This window comes from Aspergillus foveolatus, assembly GCF_047715535.1.
Source record: "Aspergillus foveolatus strain CBS 279.81 unplaced genomic scaffold BDW70scaffold_50, whole genome shotgun sequence".
NCBI lineage: Eukaryota > Fungi > Ascomycota > Eurotiomycetes > Eurotiales > Aspergillaceae > Aspergillus > Aspergillus foveolatus.
In genome coordinates, this window is record NW_027396114.1 from 52,311 (window position 1) to 64,413 (window position 12,103).

The 12,103-nt window shown below is 52.8% G+C and overlaps 5 protein-coding genes across 5 annotated transcripts; 2 read left to right on the plus strand and 3 right to left on the minus strand.

Annotated features, from left to right (window-relative positions):
- Window positions 1–9: 9 nt before the first annotated feature.
- On the minus strand, window positions 10–738 carry BDW70DRAFT_95607 (uncharacterized protein). Its single transcript, XM_073745275.1, has 3 exons — window positions 569–738; window positions 245–482; window positions 10–184 (listed from the first exon to the last, which is right to left on the minus strand). Exons 1-3 carry the CDS (start codon window positions 688–690, stop codon window positions 104–106), a joined length of 441 nt encoding a protein of 146 aa, XP_073593353.1. The 5' UTR covers window positions 691–738; the 3' UTR covers window positions 10–103.
- Window positions 739–1,127: 389 nt separating this feature from the next.
- BDW70DRAFT_95622 (aminotransferase) lies at window positions 1,128–2,773 on the plus strand. Its single transcript, XM_073745276.1, has 5 exons — window positions 1,128–1,347; window positions 1,413–1,445; window positions 1,499–1,639; window positions 1,697–2,328; window positions 2,399–2,773. Exons 1-5 carry the CDS (start codon window positions 1,311–1,313, stop codon window positions 2,633–2,635), a joined length of 1,080 nt encoding a protein of 359 aa, XP_073593354.1. The 5' UTR covers window positions 1,128–1,310; the 3' UTR covers window positions 2,636–2,773.
- Window positions 2,648–4,402, minus strand: BDW70DRAFT_95647 (RTA1 domain-containing protein). Its single transcript, XM_073745277.1, has 2 exons — window positions 3,938–4,402; window positions 2,648–3,856 (listed from the first exon to the last, which is right to left on the minus strand). Exons 1-2 carry the CDS (start codon window positions 4,139–4,141, stop codon window positions 2,912–2,914), a joined length of 1,149 nt encoding a protein of 382 aa, XP_073593355.1. The 5' UTR covers window positions 4,142–4,402; the 3' UTR covers window positions 2,648–2,911.
- A 224-nt stretch (window positions 4,403–4,626) lies between these two features.
- On the plus strand, window positions 4,627–6,163 carry BDW70DRAFT_141499 (aminotransferase). The gene is made up of 2 exons (XM_073737775.1): window positions 4,627–4,857; window positions 4,928–6,163. The coding sequence occupies exons 1-2, from the start codon at window positions 4,710–4,712 to the stop codon at window positions 5,944–5,946; spliced, it is 1,167 nt and encodes a 388-aa protein (XP_073593356.1). The 5' UTR covers window positions 4,627–4,709; the 3' UTR covers window positions 5,947–6,163.
- A 112-nt stretch (window positions 6,164–6,275) lies between these two features.
- On the minus strand, window positions 6,276–11,699 carry BDW70DRAFT_170256 (uncharacterized protein; the record flags this gene model as incomplete). The annotated part of the gene is made up of 8 exons (XM_073742880.1): window positions 11,173–11,699; window positions 10,069–11,110; window positions 9,779–10,012; window positions 9,035–9,714; window positions 7,546–8,969; window positions 7,377–7,460; window positions 6,929–7,306; window positions 6,276–6,861 (listed from the first exon to the last, which is right to left on the minus strand). Exons 1-8 carry the CDS (start codon window positions 11,386–11,388, stop codon window positions 6,276–6,278), a joined length of 4,644 nt encoding a protein of 1,547 aa, XP_073593357.1. The 5' UTR covers window positions 11,389–11,699.
- Window positions 11,700–12,103: the final 404 nt, after the last annotated feature.

Consider the following 12,103-nt stretch of genomic DNA (forward strand, 5'->3'; position numbering starts at 1 on the left):
TCAATGCATATGTACCGGAGACTTTCTACTTCACATCACACCGCATTTAAGCCACGGCCTCGAAGTCTACGGAGACTCGCAAGTTAACTCAATTTTCCACTCTCTACTCCCTGACCCTCTCATAATCACCCGTGTGAATTGTCTCCAACGCAGAAATCTCTACCGACTCAATATCCCACAGCCCCTACGCATGAAAATGTGCATATTAGCCCCCACAACCAACTCGTGCTAGCTTCTTACTAACCTTGGCGGTGTTCTCGTGGGCGCGGATCGCCTGCAACACTCTCTGCTCGCTGGGCGCCTGGCACGCAAAGCAGGCTCCTAGGGTCCTTTCCGGGGCTGAATCCGTCGCCGGCGCCGCGGAGGCCATCATGTCGCCCGCGAAGGTGAGGATGACATCTTGCTCCTTGAACTTGATAGTCTGGGGCGCTGGGGCTAGATCTGACTCTTTGGCGTTTTTCTTGTTGAATATGACGACAAAGCTATAGTTACAATATCTGTCAGCACTGAGGCGGGCAAGGAGGCAGGCAAATGGCGTTGGACCGGAAAGGGTGCATAGTATAATTACAATTCGTGCAGTGGAGACTCGACAGTTGTGAGAAATCGACGCGGGTAACCAAGACCAGTGCCAACAAAGGCGGATCTGGGACGAAGTGAGCGAGTGAGCAACGTGGTCGTTTGATTGATCATCGTGACTGAGCGCGTGGTATGCTGCTTGTGGTTGCTATTGCTGTGTCCTACTGGCTGGTGGGTGCTCTCGCGCCCAGGTGTGGATTTATATAGATTACGGCCCCCAGAGATGGAGAAACTAGTCTATTTGCCGTGGCTGGGGTGAGACTGGTGTTCGCCGGCAGCTGCTCATATTCTCGCTATGTTCGAGGCTGAAAGTAAGATATGGAGTGGGTAATACAGTAGATACGGCCGTTTGTAATACGGTATGTATGGTGTTTATGACAGTACACAATTATATCAATCGAAGCAGTAGTTACCAGGTGGATCTCATTTCCTTCAAGCATCTGCTGGAAAAAAAAAAATAAAATCAAAAATTAAATTAGAACAAACGGCCCCCAACAGGCCAATGATCTGATGCGCGCTCGCTTGGGGAAGAGGTTCCAAGAAATGCAAATTTAGCATGCAAGCAAGCATGTTCCGCTTGTGAGGTACAACTTCACGAGCGTCAATGGCTCGTTCTCTCGCGACGAAGACTTGGGTATAAAAGTTATGCTTATGCTTGTCGGGATCACTCAATGTAGAATTATCACGCCTTCTATCACTCACATTTGCAACCAGCCTAGTTAGCCACCGTCAACATGTCCACCTTTCCTGCCGAGCCTCGTAGCGACATTGGTATGCGTTTATGGATCCTGGCTCTGGTGGTTGCTGCATGAGTAATGCATGCTAATAACGGACAGAATGGGAAAAAGTCGGCGTCTCCTTCTTAGATGGTAATCCTCTTGCGTCTGCGCTCTTGTATTTCCATGCTAACAAGACCTACTAGTAAACGGCCATGTCGAAAGCGACTTCAACTACCAGACAGGAACCTGGTCCGATCCCGTCTTCGTGCAAGACCACTACCTCAAAGTCCACGGTCTGGCTCCCGGGCTGAACTACGGACAGCAGGTATTTGAGGGGATGAAAGGTATGTCACGTCCTTGTCCATACTCATCATCTCAGTCTTCTAATTGTGCCATGCCAGCCTACCGTGACCCCAACGGCCAGATTCAAATCTTCCGGCCCACCGATCACGCCCTCCGCATGCAACGTTCCTGTGATGCTGTTTCCATTCCCTCCATTCCGGAGTCCCTCTTTTGGGCATCCGTCAATCTCGCCGTTGCCAAAAACAGCGAGTTCGTGCCCCCGCACGCCAGCGAGGCAGCCATGTACATCCGCCCTCTCGCTTTCGGCTCCGGCGGCTGGATGCCCGTTGCCGCTGGGCCGCAGTACAAGTTCGTCGTCTACGCGTTGCCCTTTTGTGCATACCATGGCACTTTACCCGTTAACGCGGTGGTGCTGGAGGAGCTGGACCGCGCGGCCCCGCTGGGCGTGGGCAACGTCAAGGTAGGCGGAAATTATGCGCCGGTGTTGAAGTGGAGTGATAAGGCGAGGAAGGAGGGGTTTGGGATCACGCTGCACTTGGATAGTAAGACCAGGAGCGAGATAGACGAGTTTAGTACGTCAGGATTTGTGGGAATCAAGTATACTGAAGTCGCGGGCAAGAAAGGGTACACTCTGGTTGTGCCGAACAGCCAGTGCATTATCAAGAGTGTGACAAGTACTAGTGTTGTGGAGGTAGCGAGGTCTCTGGGATGGAGGGTTGAGGTTAGGCCGGTGAGTTGTTTCTTTTGCATGCGATCTTTCCTACATATCACTGACTCGGGGCTGATTGGTATTTGAATAGATCCCGTACGACGAGCTGGAATTCTTTGATGAGGTTCTTGCTGTCGGCACCGCTGCTATGATCACCTCCATCCGCTCTATCAGGCATCGTTCGAAGGATCAGGTGTTCAGGTATAAGACGAGCGATGAGCCTGGCAGTGCGTGCGAGAAATTGTCGACGCACTTGAAGGGTATCCAGAAAGGTGACGAGAAGGATACGTTTGGCTGGTTGAGGAGGGTTGAGGAGGTGACTGTCTAGTATATAGTATATTCCCTTCACAACCGCACCTTAAGCTCTGTGATTTCTTTCAATATCGCTTAGCATAGTCGTTTCAAGACCGCCGATAATGAGTTTGACATCATCTAGACTTTCACTTTACTTCATAAACCAGCAGACATCCATCGTCTTAGGATATTCAGTTCTTCATGAATTTGCAGTAGCTACTGAAATAATGATAACAAGATCGAAGAGAAATTGCAAAGGATATCCCACGCCATGAAATAACCAAATAACACCATTAGTAAAAACGCTCCATCACGGCCTCACCTCATTCCCACGATTGTCATACCACGTCCTCTGGTTATCTTCCTGATATCCATATCCACCAGGAGCCGGCCTCGAAATCGGAGCGGACCCCCTCTCCTGCGCATCCAGCAGATCAACGCCAATGCTCCCATGCTTTCTCCTCTTCCTCTCCTTCTTCGCCTCTTTCTCTGCAATCTTGGCCTCCTTCTTCTCCCTCTTTCTTTGCTTCTTCTCCTTCCGACTCACCCTCGGGAACTCGCTATCGGGGCCCACCAACACTCTCCCCGGATGCGCCACGTTCAATATAGCCAAGCAAATAAAAATCGGTGCCGCATCCCATACATACTCAAACCATTCGTTCCGCAGCGCCGGGTTATCGATATTCGTGCCGTCCGCATACTGCGCCAACCGAAAGATGATACGCACCGTGATCAGGAACAGTGAGGCATAGATCGCGTAAAACAGCCACCGCCACGGAATCGAACCTCTACCGACCTTCTCGGCATCCAAAGTTCCATGCCGCTCCATCTCGCCCATCTTCCGCTGCAGATGGATGAACAGCCCGGTGAAAATCAAGATGAATAGTTCCTGCACGCCAATACCACCCATGTAGATATGCACCCCGCGCATGATCGTCTCTTGCGACGCCTCTGTGTCCGTCGTGAATGCCGCGCCAACGAGCTGGATGATGAAGGCAAGGATCTCCAGCCAGACGAAAATGTGTCCGAAACGTTTTGCGCCGATGCCGCCGAGGCGGCCGCTAGGAAGGAAAAAGTAGATGAGGCGGCCGAGCGTCATGTAGAGGAAGGCGTTGACCCAGATTGGGGCCAGAAGGAAGAAAATCGTGAAGGGAGTGTTGTAGGCGTCGCTGCTTTGGTTTTTCGCGAACAGAGACCGCATAATGAAGGCGATGAGTTCCCATAGTGAGCCCATGATTACGACCCAGGCATAACGCTGGGTTCGTTAGCTTTTTTCTTCTTTTTCTCATTTCTTTTTTCTTTTCTTTATTTTTTCTTCAGTAGGGTGTGGACGTACCTTCTTAAACATGATTGCCTGAACAATATGGATGATCGTCGTAAGGCCGAACAACACTGAAAACAAGACCGGCGCCGCAAAGCTGGCCTCGTACATGTGGATATTGCCACACCCGCCGGGCGGCACATAGCCGTTCTCTTTCGGAGGGATGGGGAGACATGTTGGAGTGCTGGTCTCCGATGCGGAAGTGGTGGTGGCACTCATGGTGGCTTCTGGTTGGCTTGGGCCAGAAATTTGGGTTGTCTCTGAAGGGGCAGACTGAGGAACAAGAGACACTATATAGCCAGTCGCAGCAGTTCAGGCAGAAACAAAAGGTGAAACGGGAGGTCTGGGTATCGGGAATCGTGGAGGCGAGCGGCAGCTTTACGAACAGTGACTATAGTAGTAGGACGTATCAAAGCCCCGTACTGTAAGCGCCAGCCCTGGGCCAAGCAGGGCTCAGGGCCCAGGCAGCATTGTTTCCAGCCCCTAACAACAAAGAAAAATAAAACTGATCATTGGCCCAGTGCAGCCAAGGCAGGCTAAAAATATTAGCAGGCTAAGAAAAATTACCGATGAAAGAATGGCGTGAGCCTCGACCCGCATGACAAGACTGGCGGGATGATCAGCACAATGTAATTGGTGTGATCGGATACGCTAAGTCTTTCAGGTAAGCTTATTTTCTCGATTGATCTGGCCAATCACCGGGTAAGGGCTATGCTGCAGCTGAACTGTCAAATACTGTCGATCACTACCAGTCCAGAAGACAGTCACAGCCTGTTGGCTTCTCTGGATGGCGCGAGTGTTGAACCGCTGGCACTTGCCTGCACTTGCCAGGCGCCACTATTCATCTCGATCCCAGTATCTGCGCATTGAGAAAACCCAGTCGCCCAAACCCCAGCCCAACCCGTCCGAGTTACAATTTGGGCGGTCTTTCACCGGCAAGTGTCCCTCACAGACCCAAAGTATATACCTATTCTCCAAGTAACATAGCACTTATACTTCCTACAGATCACATCCTCAAACTCGAATGGACCGCAACCCAAGGCTGGAGCGATGCGCAAATCACTCCCTACGACAACCTCCGGCTCGACCCCGCCTCCTGCGTCCTCCACTACGCATTCACCTGCTTCGAGGGCATGAAAGCGTATAAAGACTCGCATGGCAACGCGCGGCTTTTCCGGCCAGAGAAGAACCTGGCGCGGCTCAACAGATCTGCAGCTAGACTCGCTCTTCCGACATTCGATGAATCCCGCGTGTTGGAGTACCTAGCGAAATATGTCGATCTCGAAAAGAGATTCATCCCTCACATACCGGGTCACTCCCTGTACCTGCGCCCGACGTTGCTAGGCACTGATGCGAGTATTAGTGTTTCGCGGCCCCGGAGCGCAATGTTGTTTGTCATTGCCAGTCCAATGGGCAATTACTTTGCCAACGGGATGAATGCCGTCACGTTGCAGGCGACGCGGTCGCCAGTGCGCGCGTGGCCTGGCGGTGTGGGGGAGTTCAAGGTCGGCGGGAACTACGCGCCGAGTATTGTGCCGCAGGAAGAGGCCGTGGAGGCACGGAGCCAGCAGAATCTGTGGCTTCTGGCTGATCGTGGGAGTGGCGAGGAGTTTGTGACCGAGGCTGGCACCATGAATCTTTTTTTGGTCTGGGTGAGCGCTTCCACAGGGAAGAAAGAGCTGGTGACGCCGCCACTGGATGGGACGATCCTGCCCGGGGTGACGCGAATGTCAATCTTGGAGCTCGCAAGGGAGAGGCTTGGAGGGAAAGGGTCTGGTTTGGAGGTGGTAGAGAGGAGGATCACCATGCGAGAGTTGGCGGCTGCCTCGAAGGAGGGCCGCCTGTTGGAGGTGTTTGGTGCAGGGACGGCGGTGGTGGTGTCGCCGGTGAGGTCGATTCGCTGGGGAGACCAGAGTATTTCCTGCGGTCTACGAGATGGAGAAGAAGCTGGCCCGGTGAGTCTGCAGATGAAAACGTGGCTTGAGGAGGTGCAGTATGGCCTGGTTGAGCATCCTTGGAGGTGAGTTTTTGCCATTCCCACGCAGTGAGAGGGAGTGAAAGAGAGACATAATTAACGAATATCTAGTTATCGTATATAATCAATCAAAACAGCAATATGGAGGATAAATGCACTTATAAATTACACTTGTATCTGCGTGGGCCGATGTAATTCCTTTACCTTGAGTTTAGCATATATATGCATATATATATATATATTAATAGAAATGAATTTTCCGACTCTCTAGTCTCACCTCTTATTAAAAAAAAAAGCATCTAAACCGAAAAAAAAAAAAAAAAAAAAAAAAAAAAAAAAGAAAAAAAAAAAAAAAAAAAAAAAAAAAAGAAAAAAAAACTAATGTAATCCTCTCGCAGCCAACCCAGTCAAATGCCTCCTTGTATCCCTCCTCCCCAAACCCCCATCGCCACCATCCCCATCGCCCTCGCCTGTCCAATCCCCACCACTATACCTTTTACTCTCTCTCCTCTCTGCACTATGATCCCGACTCCGACTCCTCGTCCTCGGGACCGCTCTTGGAATAATACCTCCGAACAGCTGATTCACCACATTCCAATGCTCGCGGATTGCACTGACCGTCTCTGGTTCCTCCTTTTCACTAATGAGTCCCCTCCGTCCACGCAGCTCCTCCTCTGCGCGCTCTTTCTCGGCCCTTTCGCGCCTCCGAGCCTCGGCTTCGGCACGCTCTTGACGCTCGTACTCTTCCCAACCGCGCGAGGACTTGTACAGCTCGCGGAAGACGGATGGACGCGAGAGCAGGGTCCGTGGTGGGTCGCTCTCGAGCAGGATGCCGTTATCCATAACGAGCACGCGGTCGTAATCAATGATCGTGTCCAGCCGGTGCGTCACAGTGAGTACTGTGTGTTGGGCGAAGCAGCTGCGGATGAGCTCCTGCATCATTTCGTCGGTTTCGGGGTCGACTCTGTTTTCCATTAGGATCTCATCGAATGGCTAATGAAAGGGTGAAAAGGGAGGGGGAATATACGCACCCGCTCGTCGCCTCATCGAAAACAATAATATTTCCATGCCGCAGCATGGCCTTCGCCATGCAGAGCAACTGCTTCTGACCATGTGAGAACAGTTCAGGGCTGGCTATCGTCTCCAGGCCATCCTTGCTCTCGAGGATCTCCCACAGACCCACGCGCTTCAGGGTGTTGATGACCGCCTCATCGGGGCAGTAGTCGAATGGATCGACATTCTCGCGGATTGTGCTTCCTTCAAGGAGGAGGGGGTCCTGCGGGAGACCGATGATGGCGGAGCGGATTGCTTGGCGGCGGAGTGTGGTGATGTCAATGCCGTCGACAGAGATAGTGCCCTCGCAGAGCTCGATCATCCGGAACAGCGCGGAGACAAGCGTGCTTTTGCCGCTGGAAGTACATTATGGTTAGCAGTAGCTAGGTTAAAGTAGGGCTGCGGGTTGAGATAGATTTGACGTACCTTCCACTGCGGCCGACAATAGCGACTTTCTCTCCCTTCTTCACGCGGAAAGAAAGATTCTTCAACACGGGTTTTGACGGGTCCCTAAATCGATTAAATCAGTCAGTCAGTCAGTCAGTCAAGCAGTCGACCTAACATCAGAGACGACACAAAAGGAAAAAAAACTAACCTATAGAACGCTGAAACGTTTCTGTACTCTACGGTTCCCCCGCTGGTCCAGTCCTCCGGCGGGAGATCCCTCTCCTGCACCATATCCTCCGACTCGGTCGACTCAGCAAAATGCTTCACCCGAGTCACAGCCCCAAGACTCGTCTCTAACACGGTCCAATCCGTAATCAGGGCTTTAACACTCGCACTCAACGAAACAACATTCACAAGCGCTAGACCCAGCGAGCTCGCGTTCGTACTATGCATTGTCCCCACCGCGATTCCCATCAGCACAAGCACAAACCCAGCGACCGTCATATCGAGGACGAGACTGAGCCAGCGCTGCACGGCGTAGAGGAGGTAGTATGGGCGCTGGGATTCAGCGAGGAGAGCCCGGTTGCGGAGCTTGTATTGCTCGGCCCAGTTGAAGGCGCGGATCGTAACTAGGCCGTTAAGAAGCTCCATGAAGTTCGAGAAGAGCGGTGATTTGGCCTCGATTTCCATGATGCGGAGCTGCCGCGAGGTGCGCATGTAGAAGGTGCCGATGATACAGTAGACCAAGACGCAGAGCGGGATCGTGGCCGTGATATAGCGAGCCGAGACGGCGATAATAATGAGCTGGGCAACGCAGAGAAACAGCGCAAGGCAGGTCTGGAGTACAGCGAGTGGGAGCTCCATGTCGATAAGCTCGAGGTCCTGGCTGAAGCGGTTGAGGGTTGTTCCGGAGTCGGTCGAGGCGAAGAAAGACATCGGGGCGTTGACGACCGTTCGTAGGAGGCGCGAGTGGATAACTGACGCCGTTTTGGCGACGATCTTGAGCATGTAGAAGCAGGCCGTCGCGAGGAGGAAACAGGCGCCGAGCACGCCGAACATCCAGTAGACGCCGATCCTCATGCTCCTGTTCTTGTTCGGCTGAGCGTCGTTATCTCGCGCCCACCAGGTCACCCAGACCGTCGGGAAGGCCTGCAGGAAGACGAAGATGGCCATGAGCCCGAAGTACACGAGCCAGTTATGCCACGGTACCGTGGTTAGGTAGTACAGGTATGTCTGGTAGTCGCTGGACTTGCGCGCGTCCGAAATGGCCTCGTCAGAGTAGGGGGCTGCTTTGGTGACCTCGACGGCCTTAGGCATGGCGCTCTTCATCTGAATCGCGGGGGGTTGGGCGATTGCAAACCCTTGGATGTAATCTAGTTTTTTGCAGCAATCGTCGAACGTTCCTTGAACGAGGATGGTACCGTCGGTGTTTAGGGCAATGATATGGTCGGCGTAGGGGAGTCGGTGAACTGCATGTGTGACCATGATCACGGTTAAGCGCTGCTTTCTGACCAGGCCGTTGGGACCGAGGACCTGTGTGAAGATGTGTTCGTCTGTCACTGGGTCAAGTCCGCTGAGGGCGTCGTCTAGGAGGATAGTTTCGACGCCGGAGTAGAGGGCTCGCGCGAGTGCCTGGGCTTTTTCAGTATATCAAGGCAGCCCTAACCGTTTCAAACAGACAAGAAGTATATACATACCAGTCTCTGCTTCTGCCCACCACTCAGCGAAACACCTTTACTGCCCACCGCAGTCTGATCACCGGCGGTCAGCTCAGTAAAATCTTTCTCCAGCCCGCAAGCCGCAACAACAGTCGAATACCACGGCGGATCAAACGACGACCCCCCAAGGATATTCTCCCGTATACTGCCATTCGTCAACCAAGCATCCTGCCCGCAATACGCCATGCGGTCGCAGTTGACCTTCATCTTGCCCGTTAAACAATTTACCTCGCCGAGCATCGCCTTCACCAGTGTCGTCTTTCCGCACCCCACAGCACCCACAATCATTGTCAAACTCTGGCGCTCGATCCGGTAGGAGAGGCGGTGCAGAATCGACTCTTCGCCGTTCTTCCATCCGACGTCGACTTCGAATGCCTCAATGCAGGTGGTCTTCTCGGTCACAGGAGCACGGATGACCTCGCGCGGATCTTGGTGCGCCTCCTGGGCTAGGTAGTTGCGGATCCGATCGAGACACTCTAGCGCCATTGCTGTCTCGCTGATCGACTCAACAAGGGTGCCGATGAAAACCGCGAAGAGGTTGAAGAGGGTCAGGGAGGTTAGAGCGCGCGCACTGCCGAGGACCTCGTTTGGTGCTTCTCCTGAGCCCATCGCGTAGATGGTGAAACTGACAATGGGCGTCATGAGCGTATTGAAATTGGCTGGCGCCGCTAGTTAGCTAAATCCTACAAAGTCAGTGCGCAGGGGAGGATGGTGGAGACATACAAAGCCCAACAACGGCAATCAGAAGCGAGCGGAATTTCTGGGACGCGAGAATCTCATGCTCCCGCAGCGCTTGAATCTTGTTAAACAGGAGATCCGTCAGACCGGTTATCTTGACTCCCTTCATGGAGCCCAGCATCTCGGCTGTGACTGCTACTCGTTTCTGGATAGCCTCAATCCACAGATTCTGGCGCTCGCCAGCCATCATGGCGATCTTCATGGCCGTCACCGTGCATCCTATTCCAGGTAAGCATGTTGAGATTTAGACGGAAAGAGAAGGGGTTCAGGCTCACCGAAAGCAATAATAATCGGCGCGATACCTGCCGTGTCCAACTCATTATACAATAAGTACAACGCAATTCCAATCTCAATCAGACTCGCCCACGTATCATGGATGTACCGGCCACAGTGGGTAATGCGTTCAATATCTGTGCTCATGAGCGTCAAGGCCGCCGAGTCGTCGTTCTTATGCGCGTTGATGGCCGTGCTTTTCTCAAAGATCATATCCACCAGCACCGCGCGCATCATCGTTATCACCCGGTACGTTTTATGCTGCGCCGTCGCAGTCGCGACCGCGATTCCACCGTAAACGAGCGCATAAGCACCAATCAACAGTGTCGCCTTACTGCGGGAATCCGGCCGGTCTCGATAAACAAACAACTCGACCGTGGCGCGGACAAGGAACGGCTGCGAGATGATGAACCCGCTCTGACACAGACGAGGGAAGACCCCAGCCAACAGCTCCCATTTAAAGGCTTTTGCTATCGGCACGACCATCGCGCCAGCCTTGTCCTTGTTTGTAACATTCTCCCAGTGCCCCACGACGCGGTGCTTGCCGTCCGGGTCGGGGAGCATGCAGCTTTCAAGGTGAAAGAGGTCACCCACTGATAGGCTAGTGCGCGCGCCTCGGAATAAGAGCGGGTTAATCCACCAGAAGAGGCTGCGGTTAATGACGCCGGTCCAGTCCTCGGGTGCGGGACTCGCGTACATTGGTCTAGCCAGGCGTCGTTTTTCCCAGGTCTCGAGGATCAGAAGGAGAGCTTTCACAACTGTGCCTGCGATGAATATGGCGGAGACCGTGCGTAGACCTTGGATGGTCCATATTGTTCGAGCGAGAGGAATGTCGAAGAGTAGAGTGAGGAGGAAGTAGATACTTAGTATCTTAGATGGTCGGAGAGAGCGATGATGTTGTAAGTATGTTAGATACCCGCATGGCAGCGTGGCAATGAAGCGTAAGACTGTTGATGCAATAGTGAGGTCTGTCTTTGGGGTTCCGGATCTAATCCAAAATGCAAGTAACAATAGTTGCGAGATGGAGTAGGGTGCAAACAATAGCTATGTTTGGTTACTCAGTTCTGTTCACTTTTCAGGGCATCAGTTATTATAGACAGACATACCTGTTTCAGAGTGTGCAGCCAGCCCCCCCTGACTTTGAGACTCGCGCTACGAACCAGGAAACACCTGACAGTCGCAGCCAAGATCAACGTCGCAGCAGGAAAGATAGACAGGAAGGCTTCCTCAAAGTACAAGGTAAGGTCCAACCCCCCATAGCAGGCATTTCCAACTATGGGGCCGAAGTGGTTGTGCTCATCGATCGTGCAAGAGCCCGCCATGGCGAGTTCAAACGCAGCAAACAGAGATAGAGATCAAATCCACCCCCCGCTCATCATGTACAACCAGCCTCCTGGGTTTATGGGAAAGTAGGGATTCTTCACTGAGTTGCTGCGCGTCTGCCTGGAGAGTGCCTGTCTCTCACTCCTTCACGAATAAAGCACAGTCGTGGACAGGACAAAGCGGGTCTTACTGCCACTCCAACTCCCACCGGCGCAGCCAAAGCCAAGAACAACCAACTCCAACGCCAAAGGCTGTGTTTGGATCAAACAAACGACAAACGGACTGGGCTCAGCCCTAGGTTTGCGTCTCGGTGATTGCGGGTATGCTTCGGAACGGAAACTTCGACATCGCGTGGCCGTGGCTCGTAAACGCACCACTCACTCGGCCCCCAAGGCCAAGAGGAGCGAAAACCGATCACACAGCCTGGAAGGTCAGCTCTGAGGACAATTTGAGTTGCGGGATTTGTTCAGCCCTGTCAGCCAGGCGGGAGAACGTTCCGACACTTCATGTACCTCTTCTAGGCTTAGGGCTTCCGAGCAGACCAATCAATTTGCGGTACTGATTATGCTATCAAAAGCATGATTCGAATACGTCCATATGGGGCGTAAGATACATACGATACATACATACAGTACCGTCTTACATACATACGGTAATATACGCTCGATGAGTACAGGGATAGATACATACGCAGGATGCATCCGGCCACATGGA

What these genes read in the sequence shown, in the direction of transcription:
- BDW70DRAFT_95607 (XM_073745275.1), bottom strand. Translation starts at nt 690, where the DNA reads ATGATCAATCAAACGACCACGTTGCTCACTCGCTCACTTCGTCCCAGA. An exon ending in GAGTCTCCACTGCACGAATT is followed by an intron (nt 483 to 568) that starts GTAATTATACTA and finishes TTGTAACTATAG; the next exon opens with CTTTGTCGTCATATTCAACA. An exon ending in CCCACGAGAACACCGCCAAG is followed by an intron (nt 185 to 244) that starts GTTAGTAAGAAG and finishes TTTCATGCGTAG; the next exon opens with GGGCTGTGGGATATTGAGTC.
- BDW70DRAFT_95622 (XM_073745276.1), top strand. Translation starts at nt 1,311, where the DNA reads ATGTCCACCTTTCCTGCCGAGCCTCGTAGCGACATTG. An exon ending in CGGCGTCTCCTTCTTAGATG is followed by an intron (nt 1,446 to 1,498) that starts GTAATCCTCTTG and finishes AAGACCTACTAG; the next exon opens with TAAACGGCCATGTCGAAAGC. An exon ending in GGTATTTGAGGGGATGAAAG is followed by an intron (nt 1,640 to 1,696) that starts GTATGTCACGTC and finishes GTGCCATGCCAG; the next exon opens with CCTACCGTGACCCCAACGGC.
- BDW70DRAFT_95647 (XM_073745277.1), bottom strand. Translation starts at nt 4,141, where the DNA reads ATGAGTGCCACCACCACTTCCGCATCGGAGACCAGCACTCCAACATGT. An exon ending in AGGCAATCATGTTTAAGAAG is followed by an intron (nt 3,857 to 3,937) that starts GTACGTCCACAC and finishes TAACGAACCCAG; the next exon opens with CGTTATGCCTGGGTCGTAAT.
- BDW70DRAFT_141499 (XM_073737775.1), top strand. Translation starts at nt 4,710, where the DNA reads ATGGCGCGAGTGTTGAACCGCTGGCACTTGCCTGCACTTGCCAGGCGC. An exon ending in ATTTGGGCGGTCTTTCACCG is followed by an intron (nt 4,858 to 4,927) that starts GCAAGTGTCCCT and finishes TACTTCCTACAG; the next exon opens with ATCACATCCTCAAACTCGAA.